General features: G+C 40.5%; 1 protein-coding gene across 5 annotated transcripts in view; it reads left to right on the top strand.

Annotated features, from left to right (window-relative positions):
• Col28a1 (collagen, type XXVIII, alpha 1) overlaps positions 1 to 25,848 on the top strand; it is a 172,171-nt gene that overhangs the window by 80,284 nt on the left and 66,039 nt on the right. For all 5 annotated transcript variants that reach the window (XR_001234639.1, XM_013515905.1, XM_013515904.1 and 2 more), the window contains 7 exons: positions 4,135 to 4,206; positions 4,963 to 5,031; positions 7,463 to 7,534; positions 10,958 to 11,026; positions 11,578 to 11,646; positions 15,490 to 15,558; positions 16,014 to 16,082. Coding sequence is in view for 4 of the 5 variants with exons in the window: in XM_013515905.1 (XP_013371359.1) it covers positions 4,135 to 4,206; positions 4,963 to 5,031; positions 7,463 to 7,534; positions 10,958 to 11,026; positions 11,578 to 11,646; positions 15,490 to 15,558; positions 16,014 to 16,082 (489 nt within the window). In the remaining variant the exon portion in view is untranslated. The remainder of the gene's footprint in view (positions 1 to 4,134; positions 4,207 to 4,962; positions 5,032 to 7,462; positions 7,535 to 10,957; positions 11,027 to 11,577; positions 11,647 to 15,489; positions 15,559 to 16,013; positions 16,083 to 25,848) is intronic.

The following is a 25,848-nucleotide window of genomic DNA, read 5'->3' as shown; positions in this document are numbered from 1 at the left end:
AGGAGGAGGAGGAGAAGAAGGAGGAGGAGGAGAAGGAGGAGAAGGAGGAGGAGAAGGAGAAGCGGGAGGAGGAGGAGGAGGAGGAGAAGGAGGAGGCCCTGCCATCCTGAGTCCCATCGCTGTCCCTTCCCTCCCCAGACACAGCCATTTTCATGACTTTGGCATTTATCATTCATCCAAAGTTTTTGTAATTTCTCACATATGTTTTTACACAGAAACCATATATTGCTTTTTGTGCTGTTAAATTATACTTAATGTGTCATTCTGCAGTATATTTATACTTAGCCTTATGTTTTATTTGTATGCCTCTAATTCATGCATGTTAATTGCTCTGTAGTATTGTACTGTATGATAATATCTCATTTTACATGTGCCCATTTTCCCAAAGATGGATATTAAATTGCTTCTCAGTTTTTACTTTTGCCAACGATGATGCCATAAGCGTCCTGCTTTTCCTTTCGGGTGAGTCAGAGCACAGCTATCTCTGATTGGTAGAAGCGGACCTGGGAGATCATAGAGGACACATCTTCACTTTTTATACTGTGAAAATCCTGTCCAAAGGGTGGTGCCACTTTGTCCTTTTCCCAGCAGTAGGTGATGATGTCCCTTCCCTACATCCTTCCAAATGTGAAATGTGTAAAAGCGTAGCTCATTGTTTCAGTTTTTATACCCTGATAATTAAATGAACAGCGTTGCACATGACTAACGCACCTCAGGTTTTTCACTGTGTAAATTCCTATGGATATTCATTTTTTTTTTTGGTTTTTCTCCGGTACCAGGAACCGAACTCACGACCTTGCGCTTGCCAGGCAAGCGCTTTTGCCACTGAGCTAAATCCCCAGCCCCTATTCATTTTTTTTTGAGGTTGGTTTATTTTCTTCTTCATTAGAATTCTTTGTCTATCTCATTGTTAATCCTTTATTGTATAGGTTACAAATATCTTTTCCTAGGCCATAATTGTACTTATTGTTTACTTGCCATGCTTTAAAAATATTATTTAAATATATTTCTTGAGCTGACAGTCATAAAGATAGTCTCATGTATTTTTCTGAAAATTCCCGTTTTTGCTTTTTAAATTTAGTTTTTTTAAAAAAAATGCACGTGGAGTTTATTTTCATGTGTAGGTCCATGTAGAGATTTTTTCCTATGTTTATAATCAGGCGCCTGGCTTCAGTTACTGCCCAGTCCCTTCCTGCTGTACTGATTTGCAGGATCAACTAGGTTCTATATCGACTTTCTGTATTTGTGAGAATTGGTGCCCAAGCTCTCTATTTACTCTGCTCCTTTTGTCTATTTATATCTCTAAGTGCTGTTGCCTTCTGATCTTGATTATGACAGGTTTAAGTAAGTTTTGTCAAGCCGGGCGTGGTGGCGCACACCTGTAATCCCAGCACTTGGGAGGCTGAGGCAGGAGAATTGTTGTGAGTTCAAGACCAGCCTGGGCTACAAAGTGAGCTCAAGGCCAACCTGAACTCAATAGGAGACCCTGTCTCAAAAAGACCAAAAAAAAATGCTTCTAAAATTTAATTCTAAATTGTGGTGTTTGCTGTAGGCTTTCTGAGAAATGCCCTCTATTGGGCAAGGATATTCTTTTCTGTTTCATTTGCCTAAAATGCTGCTTACTTGGATTTTTATCACTCCCCCCTTTTTTTTGGTACCGGGAATCAAACTCTGGACCTCATGCTTGCAAGGCAGGCAATGTGCCTCTGAGCTCCATCCCTGGCCCTCAAATTCTACATTTATTTAAATAATCATTAGTTTTCTTTTAACTGTTAGCATGTTATATTAACAAAGTTTCCCAATGTTGAATCATTGTTGTACTTTTGAGATAAGTCCAACTGATTGCAAAATATTATTTTTATGATAATTCAGTTGCCTAATCTTTTGGGGATTTCTACATAGATGTAAAATAACCATTCACTGTATGATTGACATACAATAAGTATACATATTTAAACTGCACAATTTGATAAATGTTGGCACTTGTATGGTTTTTTTTTTTTGTCTTTTTGAGACAGGGTCTCCCTGTGCAGTTCAGGCTGGCCTTGAGCTCACTTTGTAGCCCAGGCTGGTCTCAAACTTGCAACGATCCTCCTGCCTCAGCCTCCTGAGTGCTGGGATTACAGGTGTGCATCACCACGTTCAGCTGTGTTCATCTGTTTTCGAAACTCTCCTAGGACTAAAATAACAAAGGCATACACAAAAGTAATCATGTATCCTTCTGTAAAACCCTCCTGCCCTCTCGCTAACTTTTCTTGTCTACTGCTGTGCTTTCCAAAGGTCTACCTGTCATTGATCTCTCAATACACATTAGTTTATAATTCCTAGAATTGCATGTAAATGTAATCACATGCTTCGTATTTTTTTCTGGCTTGTTTTCACTCAGCAGAATACCTTTGAGGTGTACTTGGTAGGATGTATGAATAGTTCGATTCTTTATGTTCCTGAACAGTATTCTGTTCTATGGAAACTGTAATTTACTTATCCATTCCATTTGCCTGTTGATAGACTGTTGGTTGTTTCCAGGTGTTGCACATTACAAATACAGTTGCTATGGATATGTATTTCTTTATGGACATGTGTTTACATTTTTCTTGGGTCAGCACCTAGGAATGAAATGGATAGGTCATATCAAGTTGCAGAGATTCAGCCATTTCAGTTTTTCAGAAATCTTTGCATAACATAGTGAATATTCTTAAAAGGTTTAAAAGTTGGTAAGCTTTGACTGTAAAACCAACTAAAGCTATTGCCTTGGCAGGAAAGGCAGAGATTTTAAATCACTGTTTGAATTTATTAATGATATTGGTTTCTTAGCTTGTTCATTTCTTGTGTCATTTGAATAGTTTATGTTTTTTGAAGATTATAGATTTATTAATGTTTTTCAATTTATTTGAAACAGTCACAGAAATTTTCCATGCTCATTAAAAATTTTACTATATATAAATAGTTATGACAGCTTTCCTAGTACTATTTATTGGTATCTTTTCTTTTTAAAATGTTAATCATTCCTAGCTGGGCATGGTGGAGCACACCTGTAATCCCTGCATTTGGGAGGCTGAGGCAGGAGGATCATTGTGAGTCTGAAGCCAGCCTGGGCTACAAAGTGAGCTCAAGGCCAGCTGAACTGCATAGCGAGACACTGTCTCAAAAAGACTAAAAAAAAAAAAAAACTCATAAAATATTCATCATTTGTACTAGTTTTACTTATTGTCATTAGATTTTTAAAAAAGATTCCTTTTTGTTTTAGGAATCTTCTTGTTTTCAATTTTATCTTTTTCTTCTTTCATTTTTATCCTATACTTCTAATTTTTAGCTTTGCTGTGCTTTTTTCCTCCATTAACTTTTTTAGTTTAGTTGAAATGACTTTTATTTAATTCAGTATGTTGTACTCTTAATAAATAAGGTGAGAACACTTTCATACTACTTGAAAGTAGTATTTTTTTTTTTCCTGAATATGTTAAGGGACTCCTCTTTAATCTTCCGCTAACTTGCAAGCACGTAGAAAGATTGAATGTTAGAACTGGAAATGGCATCAGGGCTCCAGTTTTCATTTCACTCGTACTAGTTTCCCAGTGCTGATATAATGAAGAACAAGTTGAGTGGCTCAAGAACTGCATTGCCTCACGGTTCTGAAGGTTGGAAGGCCAAAATCAAGGGCCTGCTGTCTGCAGACCCTATGCAGAATAACGCTTCCGGTCTCCTCTCCGCTTCTCTCATGCTCGCGAGCTCTTGGCCGCGCTCTGACTCGAGCTGCCTCGCTTTCACCTTCGCCTTCCCTGTGTTTCTCTTGCTTGTCCTCGCGTGGTGTTCTCCTCTCAGATGACTGCACCAGGCCTCCTGAATCGGGCTCACTCTGATGACCTCCTTTCAACTTGCTCATATCTACAAAGGCCCTCTAAGTTCACTTTTTGGGGATCACATCAACTCACAGCAGCTGAATGTAAATCTGAAGCCCATAGAATTTAGGTAATTTGCTGAAGGTCCAGTCATTTAATTAACATTAATTACCAATCAGATCTCTCTTGCCAGAGGCGCTGATCAAACATGGTAAGATACATTCAAGTTCCTTACAATGGAGTTAGTTGCCCGTGAAGTATGAACTTCAGGAAAATAAAATCTTTGTTCGTCCACTAGGGGGAGCCAGGCTCAATAGGGCTCCCAGGACAACCAGGAGTGCCGGGAGAAGATGGAGCCTCAGGGAAGAAGGTACTGCAAACGCTGACTTTCATGTTATTCCGGTAGAAACTAATGGATCAAACTGGTATCTTGGTCCTAAAAGAGCTCCAGTTAAGTCCAGGAACACAGTGCCTTTAATAAAAACAATTTACACAATTTAAAATTTCCCTTTTCACTTATCCCAGATAAAGAGATCACCAACTCAAGAACTCTAGTGTCTTATATCCCACTGGTAATTTGGCCATGATATTTTCCAGTAATCTAGTTACCTCGGGATTTCTAGAAAGCGCATTAGTTTAAATTTAAAGAAAAGAAAAAAACACCTTCCCTCAACCCCCTTTCCAAAAGGAAAGTCTGTAATGCATTCAGCAAGTAAGGCCGCTGTAAAGATTTCCTGAATTATTTTGAGGCAACATTTGAAATACTCATTTTTCAATAAAAGTACTGAAGAACAGCAGATGGAGAGGCTGAAGGTCATTCTTGTTGAAAAAAAAAAAAAATCTACCAAATGTGAATTAAGAGCCAAAAGAAAGTGAGCTTATTGCTTTGGAAGTTGGCTGAGAAATTGGACTTTCTCATGATATTTCAGCTGCTCTAGTTAAACCGGAGTTTAATGTTAATTTATTCATTGAGAAGCTTCCAAATTAATTTTGATACTGGAGTGAAGGTCTGGTCTATTTTGGAGGGTTTCAGCTGAATCCCCTGGCAATACGAGGAGACAAGAGGGGATGATGAAGCATTCTGCCTGGGGAAGGCCAGCTGAGACATCAGTGTCATTTCCTCCAGGGAGAGGCGGGGTTTCCGGGAGCCAGAGGCCCAGAGGGACCACCTGGGAGAGGACAGCCCGGCCCCAAGGTATGCAAATGACTGTATGTGGGGGCGGCAGGCTGTCTGTGTTTGTTCCTGACCCGAAGGACCTACTTGGAAGAAAACTGATTGATATCTTTGCTATGTCAAATGTGTTTACATCTGGAGTAAAACTGTGGATACTGTCTTGTGAGCCTTTGGAAGACATCAAATATGTATTATTCATTTCCATTTTCCTAACATCTATCATAAGGCCCAGGACAAAGAAGAGTTCAACACATGTTTTCTCAATAAATGGGAAGATTGACATTTAAAAAACCCATAAGTAGAAAAAGAAGCCCTAAGACACATCCCGGAAACTTGAAAGCCCATAAATTTTCTTCAGATATTCAGAGTCTCAGACAATAAGAAATACTGCTGGCATTTGGGGGGGGTGGACATGTAGTTTAATGGTGGAACATGTGCTTGGCATGTGCGAGGTCTTGAGTTCAGTCTTTAGTACCCAAAAATAATAAGATAAAGTAAAATGCAATTTCAGTTAACAATAGGCATAAATTTATTTTATGACCTGTAGAAATACTAGGTGAGTAACATCTTTATATGTCAACACAATAGGATGAAAAGCGACCTAACCAAACCTTCTAAAGTTCCTGTAATTTTCACATATTGTTACCAGTGTCCATAGAAAGGTCTGCATGAATTCAGTGAGTACAGCAAAAATAAAATCTGTACACTTACTTGGCATTCCACTTATGATTCCATTAAAATAATAATTGCTAGCTTAATACTATCCTATAAAAATATGAACTGAACTTGAGCCCTAACTCTTAAGGTGAGAAATGGAAATGTAACTATATATATAGAATTTTAAACATTTTAATGTATTAATTTACATGTCCTTTTGTTACAGGAGATGAGGTGAGAAGAAATACTTTTTTTTTTTTAACATCATGATATACTTTCAGGAATACTGAACTATTAACATTCAGGAGAACTAATGTTTTTCTGGAATATATTTTTGGGAAATAAAAATGAACTGTAGCTTTGAGAAAGAGACCTGAAGTTCGGGTCCCGCCTTGTAAGGTGGCTGGAAAAAAAGTGCCCAGCACAGCACGGGCACAATAATCCTGGAGTGTCAGAGGGAACCAGGAGCTGGGGTTCCAGATGAAACCAAGGGGCGATAGTAGACGCTACCAATAATCTAAGAGAACTTGCACCATAAAAAGAGGCTACTAGATTTGCAGCTTCGCGGTAGTTTATGGCTTATGGGAGGCCACTGGGGAAGCGTGGTAGGAACACGTCACCTACTCAAGGCAGGCCATGATGCCATGTTAAGTTTTCCTGTTGTCTTTGGGGTGATTTCCATCAGTAAGTTGAATGGGGAACAAGAAATGCTTGGGGTCATGCATTGGTTCTTCAGATAATACTGATATAAGTGATACTCAGATGCTCAGGTATTCCAGTACCAGTGTCCCTGGTCTCCCTTAGTGTGGACTCTCGTGTAATGTAATGTAATGTCAATGTTAATTACATCTCTGTGGATTCCTCAAGAGTCCACCTCTTCTTCCTGAAGCATCTGTTTTGCTGAAGGCCTGATATAATCCAGGGTGGTCCCTGGGCTAGCCCAGGCACCAGCGTGACCTGGAAATGTTACACCCTCACATTACTGGGCTCTAGGGCAGGAGTGGTTGGGGAGCCTAGCACTTTGTCTTCTACCAAGTCCTCCAGGTGATTGTGAAGCTCAAGTTTGCAAGTCACGGTTCAGTCATTAGTATTGTGAATGTACAACTGACCCTAGTTGCAAACCCCAAGGGGCGATTCCTCTGCTGAGCTGGGCGGCACTTGGGTATCGTTCCTCCCCGTGGAGCCCTAGCTGGAAGGCAGTGTCATGATGCTGTGGAGCTTCTGATTGCAGGTCATAGACTCCTTCTACGGGAGCCCTGCAGGTTACAACCCCCGGGGAACAGGCGGGAGGCAGTTGCTTGCTCTGCTTTCAGCTTTCAGAAGATTACTGGCATCGTTCTGGAGAATGAATTAGACTTCCCACAGAGGAAGAAATGGGGCTCCGGCTTGCAAAATGCCCTTTTTTTTTTTTAATGTTTTAAAACTGAAATAGGATGAGAAATGAAAAACAGGATGGAAAGCATAGATGGATCTCTTTCTGAACCTGTGGATGTCTTAGAACCATCTGTGAATAGACCAAGGGTATAACAGAACTGTAAATTCAAGTACCATCTCCACGAGAGCTCCAGAATTTAGATTAAAAAGTAAATCATGCTGAATAAATGATGGACCCTAAACAATTTTGAAGCCATCCAATTTTTCCAAGAACACTGACAAACCAGCACAAATAAGCTGTACTCAGGCATATAATTTTAAAATTGGCGTTTGTTGAGAATCTGGCTCTGGTGCGGTGATTATTAGGTTAGGAGAAGGTTTGTTCACCCAACATTTATATTTTTATAATTATTTTTGTCAGGGGGATGAAGGAAAAAAAGGGAGTAAAGGAAATCAAGGACAGAGGGGATTTCCAGGGCCTGAAGGGCCAAAGGTATGTTTCTTATATTCTCATTTATTCTTCGGGGAGATTATACGTTGTGTCTGGTTTTAATGAAATATTAGATTTTCTCTGCAAATTTGATTACTTGTTTCCTTCCCAACAAATACAAAACAAAACCCCCTCAAATAAAAACAATCCTGTAGGAATCCTTCTATTCCCAGACCACAATAGAATGGAATGAAGTCATTGTGCAAAGTCTGCAGTCTTCATAGGAATGTTTACACTTCTGAAATGGAGCCTGCATGTCCATCAGCCACAAATATCAAGTTGGGATAAAGCTGGAACCATAGCATGAACAATTTCTTTATCATCTCATTTTGCTGAACAACAGCGGAAGTCCAAGACCAAGAGGCAGCAGAGTGAGGGTGCAGAGCAGGCTTGGGGAGCGCCCCCCCCACCTGGTTCTGCTCTGAGCCTTTCAGAGCCTGCTACTGCAAATATAGAAAGAAGATAATAAAATGATTGAATTCACAAGGTCCTAAAGATAGAGAGTTAGTAAAGAACGCAGCAAGGTCCCCGGCATCTAGTAAGTGTTCAACTTGTGGAGCTATTTGGAGGGGAAAATCATTCCTATGAAAGGGAAAATACAGTCCTGATAAATTGTCCAAACCAGGGTGCTGAGGAGGGTGCAAGAGGCAAGCAAGGTTATGCATCCTCAGGGGAGAACGTCAAGGCCATTGAGTTTGTCAAGAAATAGAAATGGCCAATTGGGAGAGTTTATGACTCCAGAAAGAAGCCAACTGTAAGAAAAAAGATAAGGAGTATGTGTAAGGATGATTAAAAAACAAAATTTAGGCAGAAAAATGGTACTGGCCAGATAAGCAGGTACAAGCAAAGCACCACCCTTAGACTGGTGATTCTGAAATGTCAGTGTCACGCAGCATCGTCTGGGCCGCTTGTTACACATCTGGATTTCTTGGTCCCTGGGAAACTGCGTGTCTCTCATAAGTGTTCTCTGCCTCACATATTTCGAGAAGTGCATTATGGGAGATGCTGTCATATACGCAGTGTGTTGTTTTAGTCATAATACCAGGGGTGATTCTTTATGTACTACTCTTTTTTTCCCTGCACATAATCAGATTTTATTTTTAAATTTTTTGTTTCTGTTTTGTAAGAATCTTTTAGTTTACGTCTTGTCCTACTTATTCTGACAGTGAATACTTTTCTGTCTTGAAATAAAGCTGCTTTTTCAAGATGAAGAATTGCCATATTTTAAAGCTGAATCACACCTTAATTCATGGGTTTTGTGCACAAGAAAACTATACTCTTCCTTTTTTCTTTCTTTTTGTCTTTTTGAGACAGGGTCTCACTATACAGTTCAGGCTGGCCTTGAACTCACTTTATAGCCCAGGCTGCCCTTGAGCTTGCAGCGATCCTCCTGCCTCAGCCTCCCGAGTGCTGGGATTACAGGCCCACCACACTCAGCATGAAAACTCTATTCTTCTATACTTTTCACATCTTAAAAGTAATTGGCCTCTGAAAAAATAGAACACATTAAGTGTAGGAGCAGAGAGGGTTTAATCAGTCAAGAGAACCTAGAGACACAAATGTACTTTAGCCTCTAACCAGGTCTTCCAGTTTTTGTGTTTTTTTGGTAAAGGGCCAGATAGTAAATATTTTGGCTTTGTGAGCCAAGAAGCAAAAGTGACATTATTGTGTAAATACTTATATTACAACCATTTAAAATGAGGAACCATTCTCGGCCAAGGGTATTCAAAACCCAGGAGGCAGCCTCATTGGTCCGCCCATGTCTACTGTACAGTGCTAGTTTCCCAGCTGTTTTTTTCTACCTTACTTTTTACTGAACAATTATTATCTTTCATCTTCAACTATACATATACTTTCTATTTGAAAGAGAAAAAACAATAAAAAGAATGATACAGAATTTCTTTTTTTTTTTTTCTGTTTGGTACTGGGAATTGAACTCAGGCCCTTGCACTTGCCAGGCAGGCACTTGCACCATTGAGCTATATCCCCAGCTCACTGATACAGAATTTCAAAACAAGATAATAGGAGATTAACAATGGTTAATACTTTACGTATTGTTATTGTCAAGGTAGTTGCTTGTTTTGATGTTGGAGACACACCTATACATTTTCGTCACACACCAATATAAATTTATTTTTGAATTATAATTGTTATTCAGTCATGCATGTTATAAAATTTACATTAATTATGGAAAATTTAAAAGATGAGATGGATATTATATAGAGAAGTCTTATGTTTTCTGCTTATGTCCCAAGGGGTCATTCTGAGCAGCTTGCAGGGTAAGATGGCAACTGCTTCCCCACAGTGTTTTCCAAAGTGTGGTGATGGGGCTTGTGCCCCAATCACCACAGGCGCGTCATGAAAATGCGAATTTCTGGGCTCAGCCTTTAAATGATAGAATCACATCTGTGGGCCTTGGAACCTCTGACTGGACATCTACCAAATGCGTTGATAATTCCTGTACTTGCTAGTGTCAGAGTGGCTGTCCAGATTCAGATGGGACAGAGGAGTTGTCATTGCTCCAGGGTGAACATTTGAGACTCAGTATTAGGTACCAAAGTGCAGGGAGGGAGAAAGAAGTGGGTGAGGTAGAGAAGGGGAGAGAGAGATTGTTTAGTTTTTCTACTCAAGACTTGTATTTTAATTTATGAGCTCCACTTCTAAAAAGAATGTGAGCTGGGCGTGGTGGTGCATGCCTGTAATCCCAGCACTCAGGAGGCTGAGGCAGGAGGATCGTTGCGAGTTTGAGACCAGCCTGGGCTGCAAAGTGAGCTCAAGGCCAGTCTGAACTGAATAGCGAGACCCTGTCTCAAAAACACATATAAAATAAAATAAAATAAAATAAAAAGAATGTGAGATAAAGTAGATTGCAAATAGATATGGCGTGACACATGGGCCCTTAAAACAATAAAGGGAAAGACTTAGAAGCTAGAAGTGTACCCTAAAATTTATGCTGAAGCAAATTGTTATAATTGAACAGAGTATTTTTCTCTGAGCTTCCTGGCATGCAGTATGAAAAGAAGCATCATGCACTGCAGTGTGCACCTTTGTGTGTGTGTGTGTGTGCATGTGTGGCGGGGCTGGTATGGACCTCGGAGCCTCTTGCATCCTGGGCAAGCACTCGAGCACATCCCCAGCCCTGGAGTGCACCCTTTTTCATTAGCAAGTAAAGGGTGCACAAGAGGTAAAAATTCCCTCTCATTCAGGAATAAATCAGACATAGTTATTTAAAGGCACGAAAATCTTATGGCTTGATAACTTCCGCAGTGGTTTACAGAAGATGCTCAAATTATTTTCAAGTTGGTCTTTAAAAAGGAGACCAAGGTTCTAATATAAAATCTGCAGACATTTCTATCCTTTTCCAAGCACAGTCCCCGTATATGGTTTTTCTACTTGAAATGTGACGAGTATTTTGCTCTTTTCAAGGGAGAGCCGGGCATTATGGGCCCTTTTGGAATGCCTGGAGCAGCAATTCCTGGACCACCTGGGCCAAAGGTATATGTTTTGGGGAATTCTCTTTTACTTTTGGAGAAGCCCTGGGAAATGGTTTCATTGAATCCTGACACTTCACAGCTCAACAGAATAAAAGCCAGCAGTAAAGTCAGGGCTACAAACCAGGTTTACCAGTCCTGATCCTTATCCTTTCACTTCACCCTGGGCTACCTCTCCCAAACCCCAAACCCTAATGCAGGCAAGAACTTCATTACATTTATTCAGAAGAGTCTACTAGGATATAGAGTTGAAAAGTGAGGTAGAAAGAATGTACTCAGTTTTAAGAGCACTCCCAGGCATTCTTTCAGCCTATGCATTTGGCTTGGATTTTCTACATATTATTTCTCTAGGTTTTCCCCACTTGGCTGTAGTAGTCTTTATTGATAGGTTTTATTTACTCAGGATTTGGAATTTCTCTCAAATTTGTTGAAAGAATATATTCTCCCAAGGCCTGAGAAGGATACATCGAGCTCTTTAGCAATTCCTTTTTTGCTATGTACCCCTGTGATTTCTCAAGAAACCTAGAGCCTGTGAATGTTATTTGAAATGTACAGGGAGACAGAGGAGGACCTGGGATGCCTGGATTTAAAGGAGAACCTGGGCTTTCTATTCGAGGACCCAAGGTATGATTATTCATGCTCTTTTTTTGTCCTGATATGTGAAGATAGACTTTATACTTAATGTGTTCAGTCAGCTTTCTGCTACTGTGACAGAATGCCTGACACTGTCAACTCATAAGAGGAAAAGCTTACTTTGGTTTGTGGTGTTGGAGGTTGCAGTCCATGATTACTCAGCCCTTGTGCTGTGGGCCTGTGGCATGACAGAATAGCATGGTGGGAGATTGAGTTGGGGAGGTCTTTTTACCTCATGGTAATGAGGAAGCCAAAAGAGGAACAGGAAAAGGCCAGGGTCCCAGGGTCCCCTTCAAGATGCAGCTCCAGTGACCTTCCACTAGGCTTCACCTCTTCAGGGTTCCTCCACCTCTAAACAGTGTGACAGGAGGGGACCCAGCCGCAGCACATGGTCCTTTGAATGCATTCAAGGACCAGACCATCACGCTTCGTAAGTTGGTTGTGCTACTTGTAGAGATTCTTCATTGATGAACTAAATATTAGAAGAGAGCTATTCTGTTTCTTAAAAAAAAAAAAAAAAAAAGCCGGGAGTGATGGTGCACACCTGTAATCCCAGCACCCGGGAGGCTGAGGCAGGAGGGTCACTGCAAGTTCAAGGCCAGCCTGGGCTGCAAAGTAAGCTCAAGGCCAGCCTGAACTGCACAGTGAGACCCTGTCCCCCCGCAAAAAGGAAGAAAACAATTTCTTTTTCATACTTGTGGGGAGCAGTAGCTCCGATGGTTCAACTTTTGCTTACTAGACAGTGTTTGAAAATACTCTTTGCAAAGCCTGTGATTTGATTTTAAATGACAATTGATTCTTTCACTTATCAGTGAAAAAACACAACTGTTATGCAAAACTGCCGCCAAAAACTTGAGTTTGGAAACTTTATTGGATAGCAGTTTTTTCCGCTTTGATTGTTCATCCTTTCACTTATTTCAGATGAAAAGTAAAGTACTAAATGAGGACCCAGCCCACTGTAAAACCAATCCTACCTGGTTTTGCACGGCCATAAATCATCATTTTCCTCCCCACTCTACACCCATCATGGCGGCAAAATGCAGCACTCACCGTATTCCTAGCTGTTGGCTAACGTATCTCTGTCTATGACAACAGGCTTCAGGAGTGATCATTTCTTATTAAATGAATAGCGCATTGCTATGTAGCTCTGAAGCTGGCTTCTGTGATTGCTTATCAAATTGTTTCAGTGAGATAGAGAAAAGGAGTGAAGTACTCAAACCAGTGACTTCCAGACTTAAAAAGAAGATAACTTGAGTTCATATCTCAAGTGAAATACAGTGCAAAATCTGTCACAAAACAGAGACGAGTTGGAGTGGCTCTCGTGGGAGGTCCTCTGGTGATCTTGCTATTTTCACAGTCCTCCCTGCTGGAGTGACAGTGCCCTTATGTACTGTGAGAGAAAGATTTCTGGGGTACAGGGTTTTCCGAGCTGTGGCTGAGAAAGTCTTGGATGAACTGGAAGACTTGTTCACTCCCCAGATCCTGATGTACCCCGAACTCAACTGTGGAGACAGCTGAGGGAGAAAAGACCACATTTCGTGGTATGAAGACTAAATATGACCTCGGTCCATTACATTTGAGTGACAGCTTTCATATTGTTTGAAAACTGCGCTCACCATCCATGATTTATACTTATCTGTTTGAATTTACACTTCTCTTTACAATGGGGATAAAACAGAAGTAAACAAACTGCTGGAGTTCCAGCCTCCACCTATTCCCTGCTGGTGATTACTGGACACTGTAGGTGGAGGTATTTAAAGATGTTTGCCTCTTCAGCCAGGATTGCAAAGGATTTTTCCAATCCTCTAGGTTCCAACGATACTCTTTATGCCTTTCTTCCCTAATTCATTAATTTTAGGTGTCTCAGAGGTCATGTACCCCTTTAAATGTCTGAGAGAAGACTTGGCACATTCATTCAATTTGCGTACTGCTTCAGGAACTGTCAGATGTGTCCTAATGCCTATTTCAAAACAGCAGATTTTAGTTTTTGCCCTCATTTTTTGTTTAATGAGAGAGATCTTTCAAAGTGAGGCATTTTGTAGAACATTTCCTTGAATCCAGGGCAGAAAGAGCAGCTGGCAGAATTTCATCTATAGAAATGCTGTGAGGAGTCCAAAATAAAATCTGCCCCTACCCTTACTATTTCCTGTTAATATTAGACATTACAAACTAGTTTTTAGGAGAGCGGACAAAAGTCTCTAGGAAAGCCTGGTGTGGTGGTGCATGCCTGTTATCCCTGTACCTGGGAGGCTGAGACAGCAGGATCCCCACAAGTTCGAGACTGGCCTGGACTACATAGTGAGTTCAAAACCAACCTGAACTACGTGGTGAGACCATACCTCAAAAAAAAAAAAATCTTTAGGAAAAAGGTTTGCAAACTATGAGTGTTTTCATGCTTTTTTCCTTCCCCTGTGTGTACCAGAGGTTAATCAATAACAGTTGCCAATAATTATTAAATTATTGGCGTGGGGCTGGACATATAGTTCAGTGGCAGAAGTGCCTGCCTGGCACGTGCAAGGTCCTGAGTTCGATTCCTGGTGCCAAAAAAAAAATTATTGGCTTAGAACTTAGAAATAAAAATTGAAAAGTGAGTTTTGATTCCAAATTTCTTTTCAACATTGCCAAGATAGCTTTAGTTTGCTTTGGGCCTTCTTGTTTGTAAGCATGGGGAGAACAGGAGTCTGCGTTGGGGATAAATCTCGTAAGTGAATGTTCAGAGCTTCCACTGTAAAGATAGTTGGGATAGTCCAAAAATTGCTCTGGCAAAGCGCCTAGTTGCCTGTAGTTAGGGGTGTGCCAGGATTCACGTCCTCTATGACTTTGTTCTTCCTACCAGGCAACTTTAAGAAATCATCTCAGATTTGTGTTGATGTGAATAGTACAATAATTTTGGCCGCTACTGAAAGCTTTTGATGCTTAAGAATATCACTTAGCAATATTTGCAATACTTCCATAGTCCTAACATGTGAAACACAAACTATCAGTGTCCTATTGCTCTATAAATTTTTAAGAAATTAATCTATTTAGGTTTTCATTTGGGTTTATTTATTCACCGTATGATTTGAGTGCTATGGATGAGGACAGTTGATTTAATGCTCCAGTAAGTCACATAGTCATTCTACACTCCCAATTTTCTTTTTATTAGCACATGTTTGTGGTGTAGGGTTGCAGGCACCATAGGAAGTTGATACAAGTACATAACATGTCTTGATTCTTTTTTATCTCTTTCCTTCCCTCTTCCTACACTCAAAATTTTCTATATATTCTTCCTTTTATATTATGCTTATCAAATTTCTCATTTTTCTCTTCCTGATTTACAACATACAAAATTGGTAATTTTAAAAATTAAAATTTTAGCAGTATATTGTAATATGATATTATATCTTAATATATTATGATATGTCCTTTTTTTGAGACACGGTCTCACTATGTGGTTCAGGCTGGCCTTGAGCTCACTTTGTAACCCAGGCTGGTCTTGAACTTGCAATGATCCTGCTGCCTCAGCCTCCTGAGTGCTGGGATTACAGGCGTGAGCCACCATACCTGGCTATATGTTTTATAATTCCTGTGAAGTGTGTTTCCTATGAGGACTTCATAATGGTTCCTCTATATCACCTACATTCATGGCATACTTCCCACTGAGCTCAAGTGCATTGGCTCATGAGGAGATATGGGGTTGCCCTATGTGGTGGGATTTTCTTCTAAAAATGTTCATATCGTTCCTTTGCACTTATCAAATCTGTCTTTGGTATGTTGAATGGCATTATGCTTAAGTGTTCCCTGACGGTTCATGCTTTACTCTCATGACATCATCTGGTTTTGGAATTTACCCAGGGTACCCAAGGACCTCAGGGACCAGTGGGTGCCCCTGGACTCAAAGGCGATGGCTATCCTGGTGTGGCCGTAAGTACTGATGTTACTTTTCCTATTTATTTAAAAAATTTTATTCATTTTTAATTTATGCATAGCTACATATTTATGGAGTATAGTGTGATGGTTTGATACACGTCTATAATGCAAAAGGATAAAATCAGTGCAATAGTGAAGTTAGCATATCTATCTCCTTAAACATTTATTATTTATTTGTTTTGGGAAACTTTGAGCCCTTCTCTTCTGATTCTTTATAAAATCTATATGGCTGGGGGTATAGCTCAGTGGTATAAGTACCTGCCTGGCAAGTGCAAGGTCCTTAGTTCAATTCCCAGTACCAAAAATAAATAAATACATATAAAATTTATAATAGATCTTTAAACTGCAGCAATGTTGCAAACATTACTTTTCCTTCCTCGTCCTTCCTTCCATCCTTCTGAGCACTGCATGGACAAAGGTCCTCACTGTCCCTTATGACATCATCACAGGGACCTCGAGGATTGCCAGGACCACCTGGGCCCATGGGTTTACGTGGAGTTGGAGACACTGGAGCAAAGGTAAGATTTTTGAAGTAGGAAGCATCCTAGCTTCTGAAAACATACGTACCGGCAATGATGTTGATAAAGGTGATTGTTTTATCTGACAGAAGGACAGAGGTGTCTGAAATAATTGATAGTTGCTTACCTTCGCCTCTGGACTTCCTGGGGTACTTAAACTCTGCGAACACATAGATTGACTTTTTGGTTTTTCTGCTAGCAGCTCTCATGTTCCTTTGCTGCTTCTGCTTCTTGTATGAAGATCAGGTTCAGTCCAGAGCCTTCCTCACTCCTCTTTCCCTAGGCACCGTCATCCAATCCCGAGGCTTCACCCACTGTCCGCACACTGATGGCTTCCTGACACGGTCCAGCTGTGCGGGGTCCAAGAAGCACAAGAACAGACTGACACGGATTGAGAGGGCTTTAGAGAGTCGGAGCTCTGAGCAAAGCTTTATTACATAGCAATAGTTTTAAAGGCAGTTTTTAGCAAAGCATCAGACCATACCACATGACCTTCTGTTAATTAGTTGGCATAGTAACATTATCAGAAAGCAGTTGGGTCATGGCCACCCTGCAGGCAAGAAGAGGGAACACAATAATTTTTTTTATACCCTAAATTTAGGTAGAGCAGAGAACAAACAACTCTTGGCTTACGTCCTAGACTGTTTGGGCCTCCACCTGGTGTTTTTATGTCTTTATCACAGCCAAAGGGAGGGGCACGGCCAGCCCAGGAGAGCAAGAGTTTTTTCTCAGCTCTGCATACTTGTTGATGCCAATTGAGTCTCTGTGCCTGCAACAGCTTCCTGTTTTCTATTTTCTTTGTCCCAAGCTCTCATTTCATGTACCTGGTTTTTGTCATCTAGTTCCCTTAGATTTCTTACAGACATCTCTAACCTAACTCTCAGAATAGAGCCCTTGATTTTCACTTCACAGTCCTGTACAATCATTGCCACCACTGCGTGCTCAAGCCAGGAGACCTAAAAGTCATCCTTTCACCTTCCTTTTCCTCTCCCTCCTCCACGGTTAGTCCTTTGATGAATTCCGTGAGTTGTGTTTTCAAAGTACATCTAGACTCTGGTTCCTTTGTTTCCCCTGCTTCCTCTCTGCAGGCCTCCATCATCTCTGAGCTGTGCTCTTCAGATGGATTCCTCACTGGCTTCCCTCTTCCCACTCCTCCTTCATCTTACTTGGCAGACGAGCGATCTTTGCAGATTTCAAATCAGAGGAGACCTCATTCTTGTGTAGAAATAACATGGTGGCTTCTCTTTGTATTTGCAGCAAACTTCAGCTACTTTCCCTAGGCTTTGAGATCCTTCATGACCGGACAAAGCTTCTATCCATGCACCCTTGTTAACATGTCCAATCAGGTTGGCCTGCCCCATTGCTACTCTTTCACTGTTATGGTTTGTGTCTGGATGTCCCCCTAGAGCCTCTTGGGGTCATGGGGGGGGGGGCAGGCTTTTCCAAGGTGGCTAAATCTAGAGTTTGTGATTGGTTCATTGTCTAGTTCATTGGCAGTGTGAGTGCTGCACCCGCCCTGGGGCAGGTAGCATGTGTAAAGTATAAGGGAGGAAAAGGAGCTTGCTCCTCCCTTTCACCCCCTTGTGTCCTTTTTGCTCTTGCTGCTTTTGCTGTCTTATACTGCTTTGAGCTGTTGCTCCTCTGCCATGTGCCACTCTGCCTTGGAGCCAGCTGAGTATGGACTGAAACCTCCACAAACTCAGAGCTAAATAAACCTTTCCTCTCTTAATTTTGGGTGTCAGGTATTTCATTTCAGCAACGAGAGAAAAGTAACTAAGACATTCATACTTCTGAGCTTTGGCTCTGCTAGGATGGTCAATTCCTCAGGCCTCAGGTCATAGCTTGCCTGTTTACCCACCCATTCAAAAACATCAGAAATATCCCTGTGTAGTTCCTTTACAGAACAGATCACTTTTTTTGATGATCCCTCTTATTTACTGCTTAGCACATTCCACAAGAATGTAGGTTTTCTCAAAGGTGGGTTCCTGGCATTGTTCCCTTCTGACTTCCTGGCACCAGATCTTGGAGTACTACCCATTAAGAGCTCTGCTCTATAGTCTGTTGAATGAGTTGAAAATGAATGAATAATCATCGTTATCCTAAAGAGAAAAATTTTCTTTAGTGATTAACTACGCAGCTTTTCTTCATGATTTCAGATTGTTAGTGACAGAAGATATTGCACCTACTCAGTGCCAATTCTTCGGTCTTGATTTCCTTTCTGCTGTAGTGTTTAGAGGTGACCACACCCTGACAGTGCTCCTCTGCAGTGGGTTAGGTGCATTTTGCTTCTTCCGAGTAGAATGAAGGACTGGAGAATGCACCTAAATATCAGCTCTATGGAGGCCTTAATGCCTGCCCTGTTTCTCAGGGGTAATCATGAGAGTCCAGTGAAAAGACCTAAGAAAAGAGGTACTGGGTTTACTGTATAAACCATACAGACATGAGATGCTTTGTTCAGAATTTTGGCTTGGCCTGACTCTGGACTAACCCAGGTTCTTCAATAAGCTTGGCATTGTCAATGAACCCTACTTAATCTAGGTATTAAGGTAATCTTTTTCCTTTAAGGCATTCTACCTATCAAAGTGAAAGTTTAAAAAACTAGAGAAATTCAATAGGTAAACTGTTATTTTCTGCTCTGAGTGAAATACTGATTAAAAAAACAGCAACAACAACAACAAAACAAAAACAAAAACATAATAATTGTAACAAATATTTCTTTAGGGAAGTAGAAGCTTATTCCTACTTAAAATGAGATAAAATAAAATGTTAGGTACATATCAGACTGTGCTTGTATTCCAAGGGAAATAGAAGATTATTTACGTTTTCAGAGAGTAGATTATTATGAATGTTTTATATAAGTCCGCATGATGTTACATTAAACTATACTATTATGCTGCTGCTTTATATTTAGCATTAATAAAGACAGGCACATAGGCACAGATGAAGAGCATTTAAAAATTTCATCCTTGTGAATATTCTATTCTATCAGATTGTTTAAGATATCCAAGTAAGCCGGACATGGTGGCACACACCTATAATCCCAGCACTCGGGAGGCTGAGGCAAGAGGATCGTTGCGAGTTCAAGGCCAGCCTGGGTTACAAAGTGAGCTCAAGGCCAGCCTGAACTGCATAGTGAGATCCTGTCTCAAAAAGACCAAAGAAAAATTTTAAAAAGACATAAGAGTAAAACATTTACCCAGTGTTTTCCTACCACTTTCTCCAGATGTTCCTTGTATTTACTTTCATATATCTCTAGTGGGAGGACACCAAGAAAATGGTGTTCCTTGCAAAATTTCATCCTACTTATAAATTTAAATTTTTTATTGTGTTCCAAGTAGCCAATGTGTTGGCAGGTATGTCATTAGCAAGACTTATACTGTCCTCGTTAGCCTGCACAGGAGGTAAGTGAAAGCTGCAGCCTTCAGCTTGCTTTGAGCTGCAGGTGGAGGTCACGGAAAAATACTCCAGCCAGGCCCCGCTTCTCTGTGTGCCTGCGTGCCTCCCTCTGAGTCGCTTTGACTGCTCCTCAGGGGCTCCTGTCTCTTCCTGTGGGAAGTGCGTGAACTAGGATATCGCTAGACCTGGAAGGGGAACTTAGGAGAATGACAAGGTTGTAGAATCAAAGGAATTTACACTTAAAAATGAAGGAAATTCTAAACACAAATACTAGCTTTTAGATGACTTTCCAGAAAGTCCTTTTTTCCTTCAGGTCTCAATGTGACCTTTTCTTCTGAAGAAAACTTTTGGAATCACATAGACAGAAACTGGTAAAGCAAGGGAGAAAGTTTGAAAAGTTTAACTCCTGTTACCTTTGTCCTGGTAAGGTGAAGACGAGATTCCCAAAATAACAAAAATTACCATTGTCAGCAAACCCTAAGACTCAAATATATACAAAATTTTTCTCCTTCCACTCTGAGTTTAAACAACAGAGAAACTAGAAGTATGTGGGAGCATTTGTGTGTGCGGTTGTATAGACATATGTTTCCTGATATGTTTTTCATTTAAACTCTGTGTAGTCACCTTAAAATCTTGGCCTCAAGGCATTAACTTACAAAACAAATGTGTTTTGAAATGAGGAAACCATTAAAGTTGATGATTAATTTATAGTGGGTTTTTGAGATACTTAGTTAAGGTCACATGTGCGTAGCATATGACATAGACATTCGAATCAAAGTCCTGTGTTTCAAATCAGAAAAACTTTCCCTTACCTCTAGCAGACTTGTGGTACTCTGTGGCTTTTTCTCAAGTGGCAAAATTTTATAAGACATCAGTGACTGTAATTTTTTTATCATAGTTCCCTTGAATTTAATTCAGAGTTTGATAGGACCTTCTGAGATATTTCAAAAGTTCTTATAAACACTTTCAAGGACAGAGTAGATGTGGGTTTGGAATCTCTTTCTGAACACAGCCATAAGAGGAACTGATGAATATGGTCCCTTGCTGAGTAGGAAGTGCTCATCCTCTGTCTGAAATTTGGGCCGGAAGTCGTGGTTCACTGGCAGGGAAGGCAAGCTGAGAGACCCTACCGTTACCTCCTGCATTTATCACTGGGGCCTTGGAGATCTACGAGGATCCCTTGTGATTTGAGGACAGTCATGACATAAATCTTATCTCCCTTTCAGAAGCTGCAGATAACTTTTTCCTTTTAAATTTTCCTCCCAAAGCCCTCTGAGGTGCATGTAGCCAAAGGGCTGATTTACTGATGCCCGTGAGCCTAAGAGTTTGTTTCTGGCCTCATGGAAGCAGAACACAGGGGTGGCTCCCCTGGGCTGCAAAAGGTCAGGTACATCCTATCTATTTCTATACTAGTTTTTGCAACCCCATCTCAGTGTACTAGCTCATCATGGGGAAAGCTATGCCCTTTCCTAAAGCCTTAGAATGACTAAGCTTAGGGCAATCCTTAAATCTAACTTTTGGGACCCCAAGGGACCTCTTTACCACCAAGAGGTTGGTATAACACCTGTGGGCCGAAAAGTCATGTTGTATGATTATAGTTTTCAGAGTTATAATTATTATACATTGCCCAATATTTCCAAAATATGACATTTTTAACAATTCCCCTATTTTCTAGATGAGGAAATCAAGAGCTAGGGAGGTTGAACAACTTGTCTCTCTACAATATGGACAGTTGGGGTACAATGCTTGTTTTGTGTACAAAAGGGAGACTATGAATATGATGACCGAATGAAAGACCGAGTGGCTGAATAAGTCAGACCAGAGAGAATAATTTACCCTAATCTTCAGACACTGTCTCCACATTTACCCGTCTTCTATCATCTCACCCCTGTTTTGTGTGTAGCTGTGTTGTTTCTCTTTCTGTTCTTGGTTTTCCAACATCACAGCCAGGAGGATGTAAACCTTAAAGAGAAACATAAACCCAGACCCAAAAGAGTTAAAAGTTTTCAAAAACTTTAAATGTTTGAATGTCGTAGAACTGCTTGATTGGAAAAAAGCGGCCCATAGTCATAAATTAAAATGCAAGTCTGTGTGAAATCCCACTGAGTGTCATTATTCTAAAAATGTTTCCAGCATCTGAATTGCCCCTCTGTTTCCTGCAATGGCTCACATATGTGCGCACCACCAGCAGGCAGTGGGGGGACAGAGGACCGATTCACACTGCAACGCTTTAGGAATTTGTGCATTTCACTGGCAGACATGGACCGGACAAGGAATTCCTGTTTGAACAGGCCTGAGAAGGAGGGCTTACCTAGGATGGAGGTTTAATGATAACAAAGTTAAGGGTCCACAATTCCAAAGTGGATTTGAAACCACTTCCTCATAATATGCCTGCAAAATTACTAGAGGCTGGACCATAAGCCCATGATAGTACTAATTAAAGCCAGAGCCATATAAAAATTGGATGTCAGGCAGTTTGACCTGTAGGTTTCAGAACAGGTCAAATTCAAGACCAGGAAAACTTGATGAGGTGACATTTGAATGTTATTCTGATTCCATTCTATATACAACCTATAAAATCTGAGCTGCATTCCAGACTACCTTGTGACTTTCAGTATTGCTTTCGTTTCTCCTTGTGTTTTTCCTACCATTGCATTTCTTTTCCCAGGAGCACACACGTGTAACTTCCCTGCAGCCCTGGAGATGCACACTAAATCTTCTAAGCATCCGTTGCCCACATTACCATCAACATATGCTTGTTTTTAATAAGGCAGACTATGAAAATTCCCTCCAGTGGAAAGTTATATTGAGTACCAGTACTACAGAGCATGTTGTTCTCCTTGTCATTGAGTGCAGTAGCAGTGTTTCTGTTTTCAAGGGTTCTAACTCAACTAAATAAGGAAGAATTTCTTATTCATTGAAATTCTTGGCACAAGGCAATCATGCTTATCTTCCATGAATGACCCTGAAAAAGTACAAGAACAACAAACCCTTCAATTCCTATAGCAATTCTTAAAAAGATCAGGGACCAAGAGGCATGATCGTTTCCAGATTAATATTAAAGTTCTAGGAGAGAAATTTATTGCAAGAATTGAAATGATTTTAAATACTTTGAAATTTAAAGCTGGCAAGGAAAGGGCATGTGATAGCAATTTGGGTAATGTGCTGCATGGCATCTTCTAAATTATCTCTGTATCCCCTTAATAATCATGCTGGTAACTGTCACCACTTCCCTTTTCATTTTAAAGGGTGAGTACTGTGACAGTGGTCAGTCAATAGCTAGTACACATGTTAGTATCTGGGTTGAACTTAAAATGAAGCCTATAAAATTTCATTCTAGAAACATTGACATTCTAGAAACCATAAGTGAGGTATTCAAGAGTCACTAAACTAAGACATATGCTGAATTGCATTATTCGTTCCAGAGTGGTGCTTATGTTTATGGAAGTTGAAGGCTTAGTTGTGATTTAACTTTATTTAAAAGCCCGAAAGAAACGTTAAGCAGATGCTAATCATTACTTCAATGTCTTCTACCTTATTTTAGGCAATTCCTCAACAATTCCTAGGCTTCATCACAGTGGACTCTTCAGAGTACTGTTCCTTAAAAAATTCTTAAGAGTGGTTCTTTTCACAGTGAATTCAATTTATTTCCTCCAAAGTAGAAAAGCCTAAAATCACCTTTTGAACAACTTTAAATTGCTTCCACACTTAAAGAGAAAGGGATCTAATTGGCACAATCAGAAGAACAGAGAATGACTGAAGCCTAATTAAAGTGTGTGTGTTGGAGGGGAGAAAGTAGTCTAGTGGACTAATTATTTTCTCAAGTACTGTATATAAGTTTTATAAAATAAAGTATAATGGTTGTTACCTTGTCCTTGCTTCATCTCAGAATTTCTGCCACTTATTAGCCGTGTGACCCCAGCAAGACCTTTACTCTCCTTGAAATTTAGCACCTTCCTCTGTGATTTTAGATAATAATGTCTGCTTCAAAGTCTTACTCTGAGAAATTAATGGGCTGATGTACCTAAGACACTTTTATGAGTTCTAGCAAATGAAAACATTAGAATTAGTACTAGTGAGTGTGTGCTTTACTCTGCCAAATCAAGTACCCTGTAGGATGGATGGAATGAAGCGCGAAGAATTTCTGTAGGTAACCGTTCAGGAATTAGACCTGTGCAATGTTGAGGTAAACCACAGAACGGAGGAAGGTCAACAGGGGGAAACCGGAAAGGGAAGGTTTTGGCAGCTAGGTACGTGTGCAGGTACATGGATCTCTTATAATAAAGGAAGAATCTTTACAAGCCAGGATGTTTTCTTTTTTCTCCTTGAGAATATGACTGACTCTCTGTAGGAAAAAAATACTTTTATAGCCACACGGATGTGGTCTTTGCATTAAATGGTAGCGGTGAGGAAGTCTGTGGAAAAGGTAGCATATGGTTGCGGCCAACCTGAGCCCAGGAAATGCGCTCTGGAGTCCCGCCTAGGTGAGATTACAAGAGGCTGCGTAGGTTTAGACAGGCCACGTCATCTCTGCGAGCCCCACTTCCTTCTCTATAAAATGGAATAAGTGGATGTTGATAGGATTAGTTAAGATAACGAATGAAAAGTGCTTACTATCTAATAAACTTAATGCATGCTCATTATTATTTATGATGTTTTAATACTAACAACAGCAAAGTTTTACCAATGAGAAAGTATTTGTAATTATGTCCTTGTGCTTTTTTCTTTCAAAAAGTGAAAATTCCAATGTATACGTACTATAACTATCATAAAATTATGTATGTTTTTAAAGGCATTCTATAAACCACTATGCAAGCTCATGGTCTAGGTCAGTGGTGGCAGACCTACAGCACACGGGCCACAGAGGGTTGTTCGTTCTCACTGAAAGATCTAAAAATTTCACTAACACTGCTCTAGGTAAAACATTTACGGAGTCATTCACTGACATGAACGCATACTGCAAGCGGTCCTATTTGGTCCTTTCTTGGGAAATGAAAAGCAGTATCTCTCACCCAGAGTACCTCTTGTGCGCCAAGAGGAAGTGGGAAACTATATAAGCAATTATTATTTTCTTGAGAAAGTGAAGGCAGATAGGAATAAAGCTCAGAATGTGGACTCATGTAGATGAAGCAGCTACAAAAGGAAACTCCAGGATTTGAGCTCAGTTCTGTTCGTTATCTCCTAGTACAAGGGCTCCCTCTGCAGGCTCCCACAGCCTTCAGATTTTTACGTGGGGAGCTGAAACCAGCCATGCAGGAACTTGTTTTGATTTCCTTTACTGGAGGATGTCACCGCATACACTGAAAAAAAACCACAAAGCAGAAATCCCACAGGCAAACACGCCTCTTCCTAGATACCAGTAGTCCTCATCATGGTGGGACTGATACCGCCACGTGGCAAATTGAGACTTGTTCACCGTGCCTTTGCTTACGTCACCGGATGTGGCCTAACAAAATTCGTGGTTCGTGGAACACGAGAAGACAGGATGCAGTGTGAGAGGCCCGTGCGTGGCGGGGAGGTGCCTCTCTGTGAGTCCGCAGCTCACTAAATGCCAGATGTTCCCATCTGTATTGAAAGTACAACCTTCATTTTATGTTATGGACCAGCTCTAACATACGCAGAATGTTAGACCTTGGTTTCAAGCCAATCTGTTTCAGAAAAGCATAGGTATGTATTAGTTTATGTTCTCACTGAAATATAAAACGCAAAAAGATTATTTTGATTGACAGACTAAACGTAGCTACGTGTCAGCAATTCTCTGGATAAGGATGGACGACTTGTTTGAGGTAAATTCAGAAGGACCACACATGCCATGGAGTCACATCTTAAAGCTCACTGGCCAAGGCTCCAGGATGGAGAGGATACTGAGGGACCTTCAGGGTCAGCCACCTTATAGCAGGCTACCTTCAGACTCCCCCAGTGTTGGTGTAGGGGAACAGGTGAGAGAATAGGGAGACAAAATGAATAACAGAACAGCGTTGGCAAAGATGGTGTAATATGAACTCAGAACTTATTTCAACTGCTTTTCCTGCTGCTTTTGCATCTGGTGTGTGTGTGTGTGTAATATGATACTAATTGAGAAAGAGGTTTTAATTAAAATCATCACAAGAAAAATATTACAAATTAAATAACAGTCTGTCCAATTCTGTCTTAAAAATACTACTATGCAAAAACAACTGTCTTTCTATATCCTTACTAGACAAAAGTATGTAACATTTGATATGGACCAAGAATACATGAAACAGGGGCCGGGGAAATAGCTCAGTGGCACAAGCACCTGCCTGGCAAGGGCAAGGTCCTGAGTTCGATTTCTGGAACCAAAAAAGAAAAAGAATACATGAAACACATGAACATCTTACTGATGGTGTTC

The sequence above is a fragment of the Chinchilla lanigera genome, unplaced genomic scaffold, assembly GCF_000276665.1.
Source record: "Chinchilla lanigera isolate Chin_1 unplaced genomic scaffold, ChiLan1.0 scaffold00031, whole genome shotgun sequence".
NCBI lineage: Eukaryota > Metazoa > Chordata > Mammalia > Rodentia > Chinchillidae > Chinchilla > Chinchilla lanigera.
This window is presented reverse-complemented; position numbering and strand designations above follow the sequence as displayed.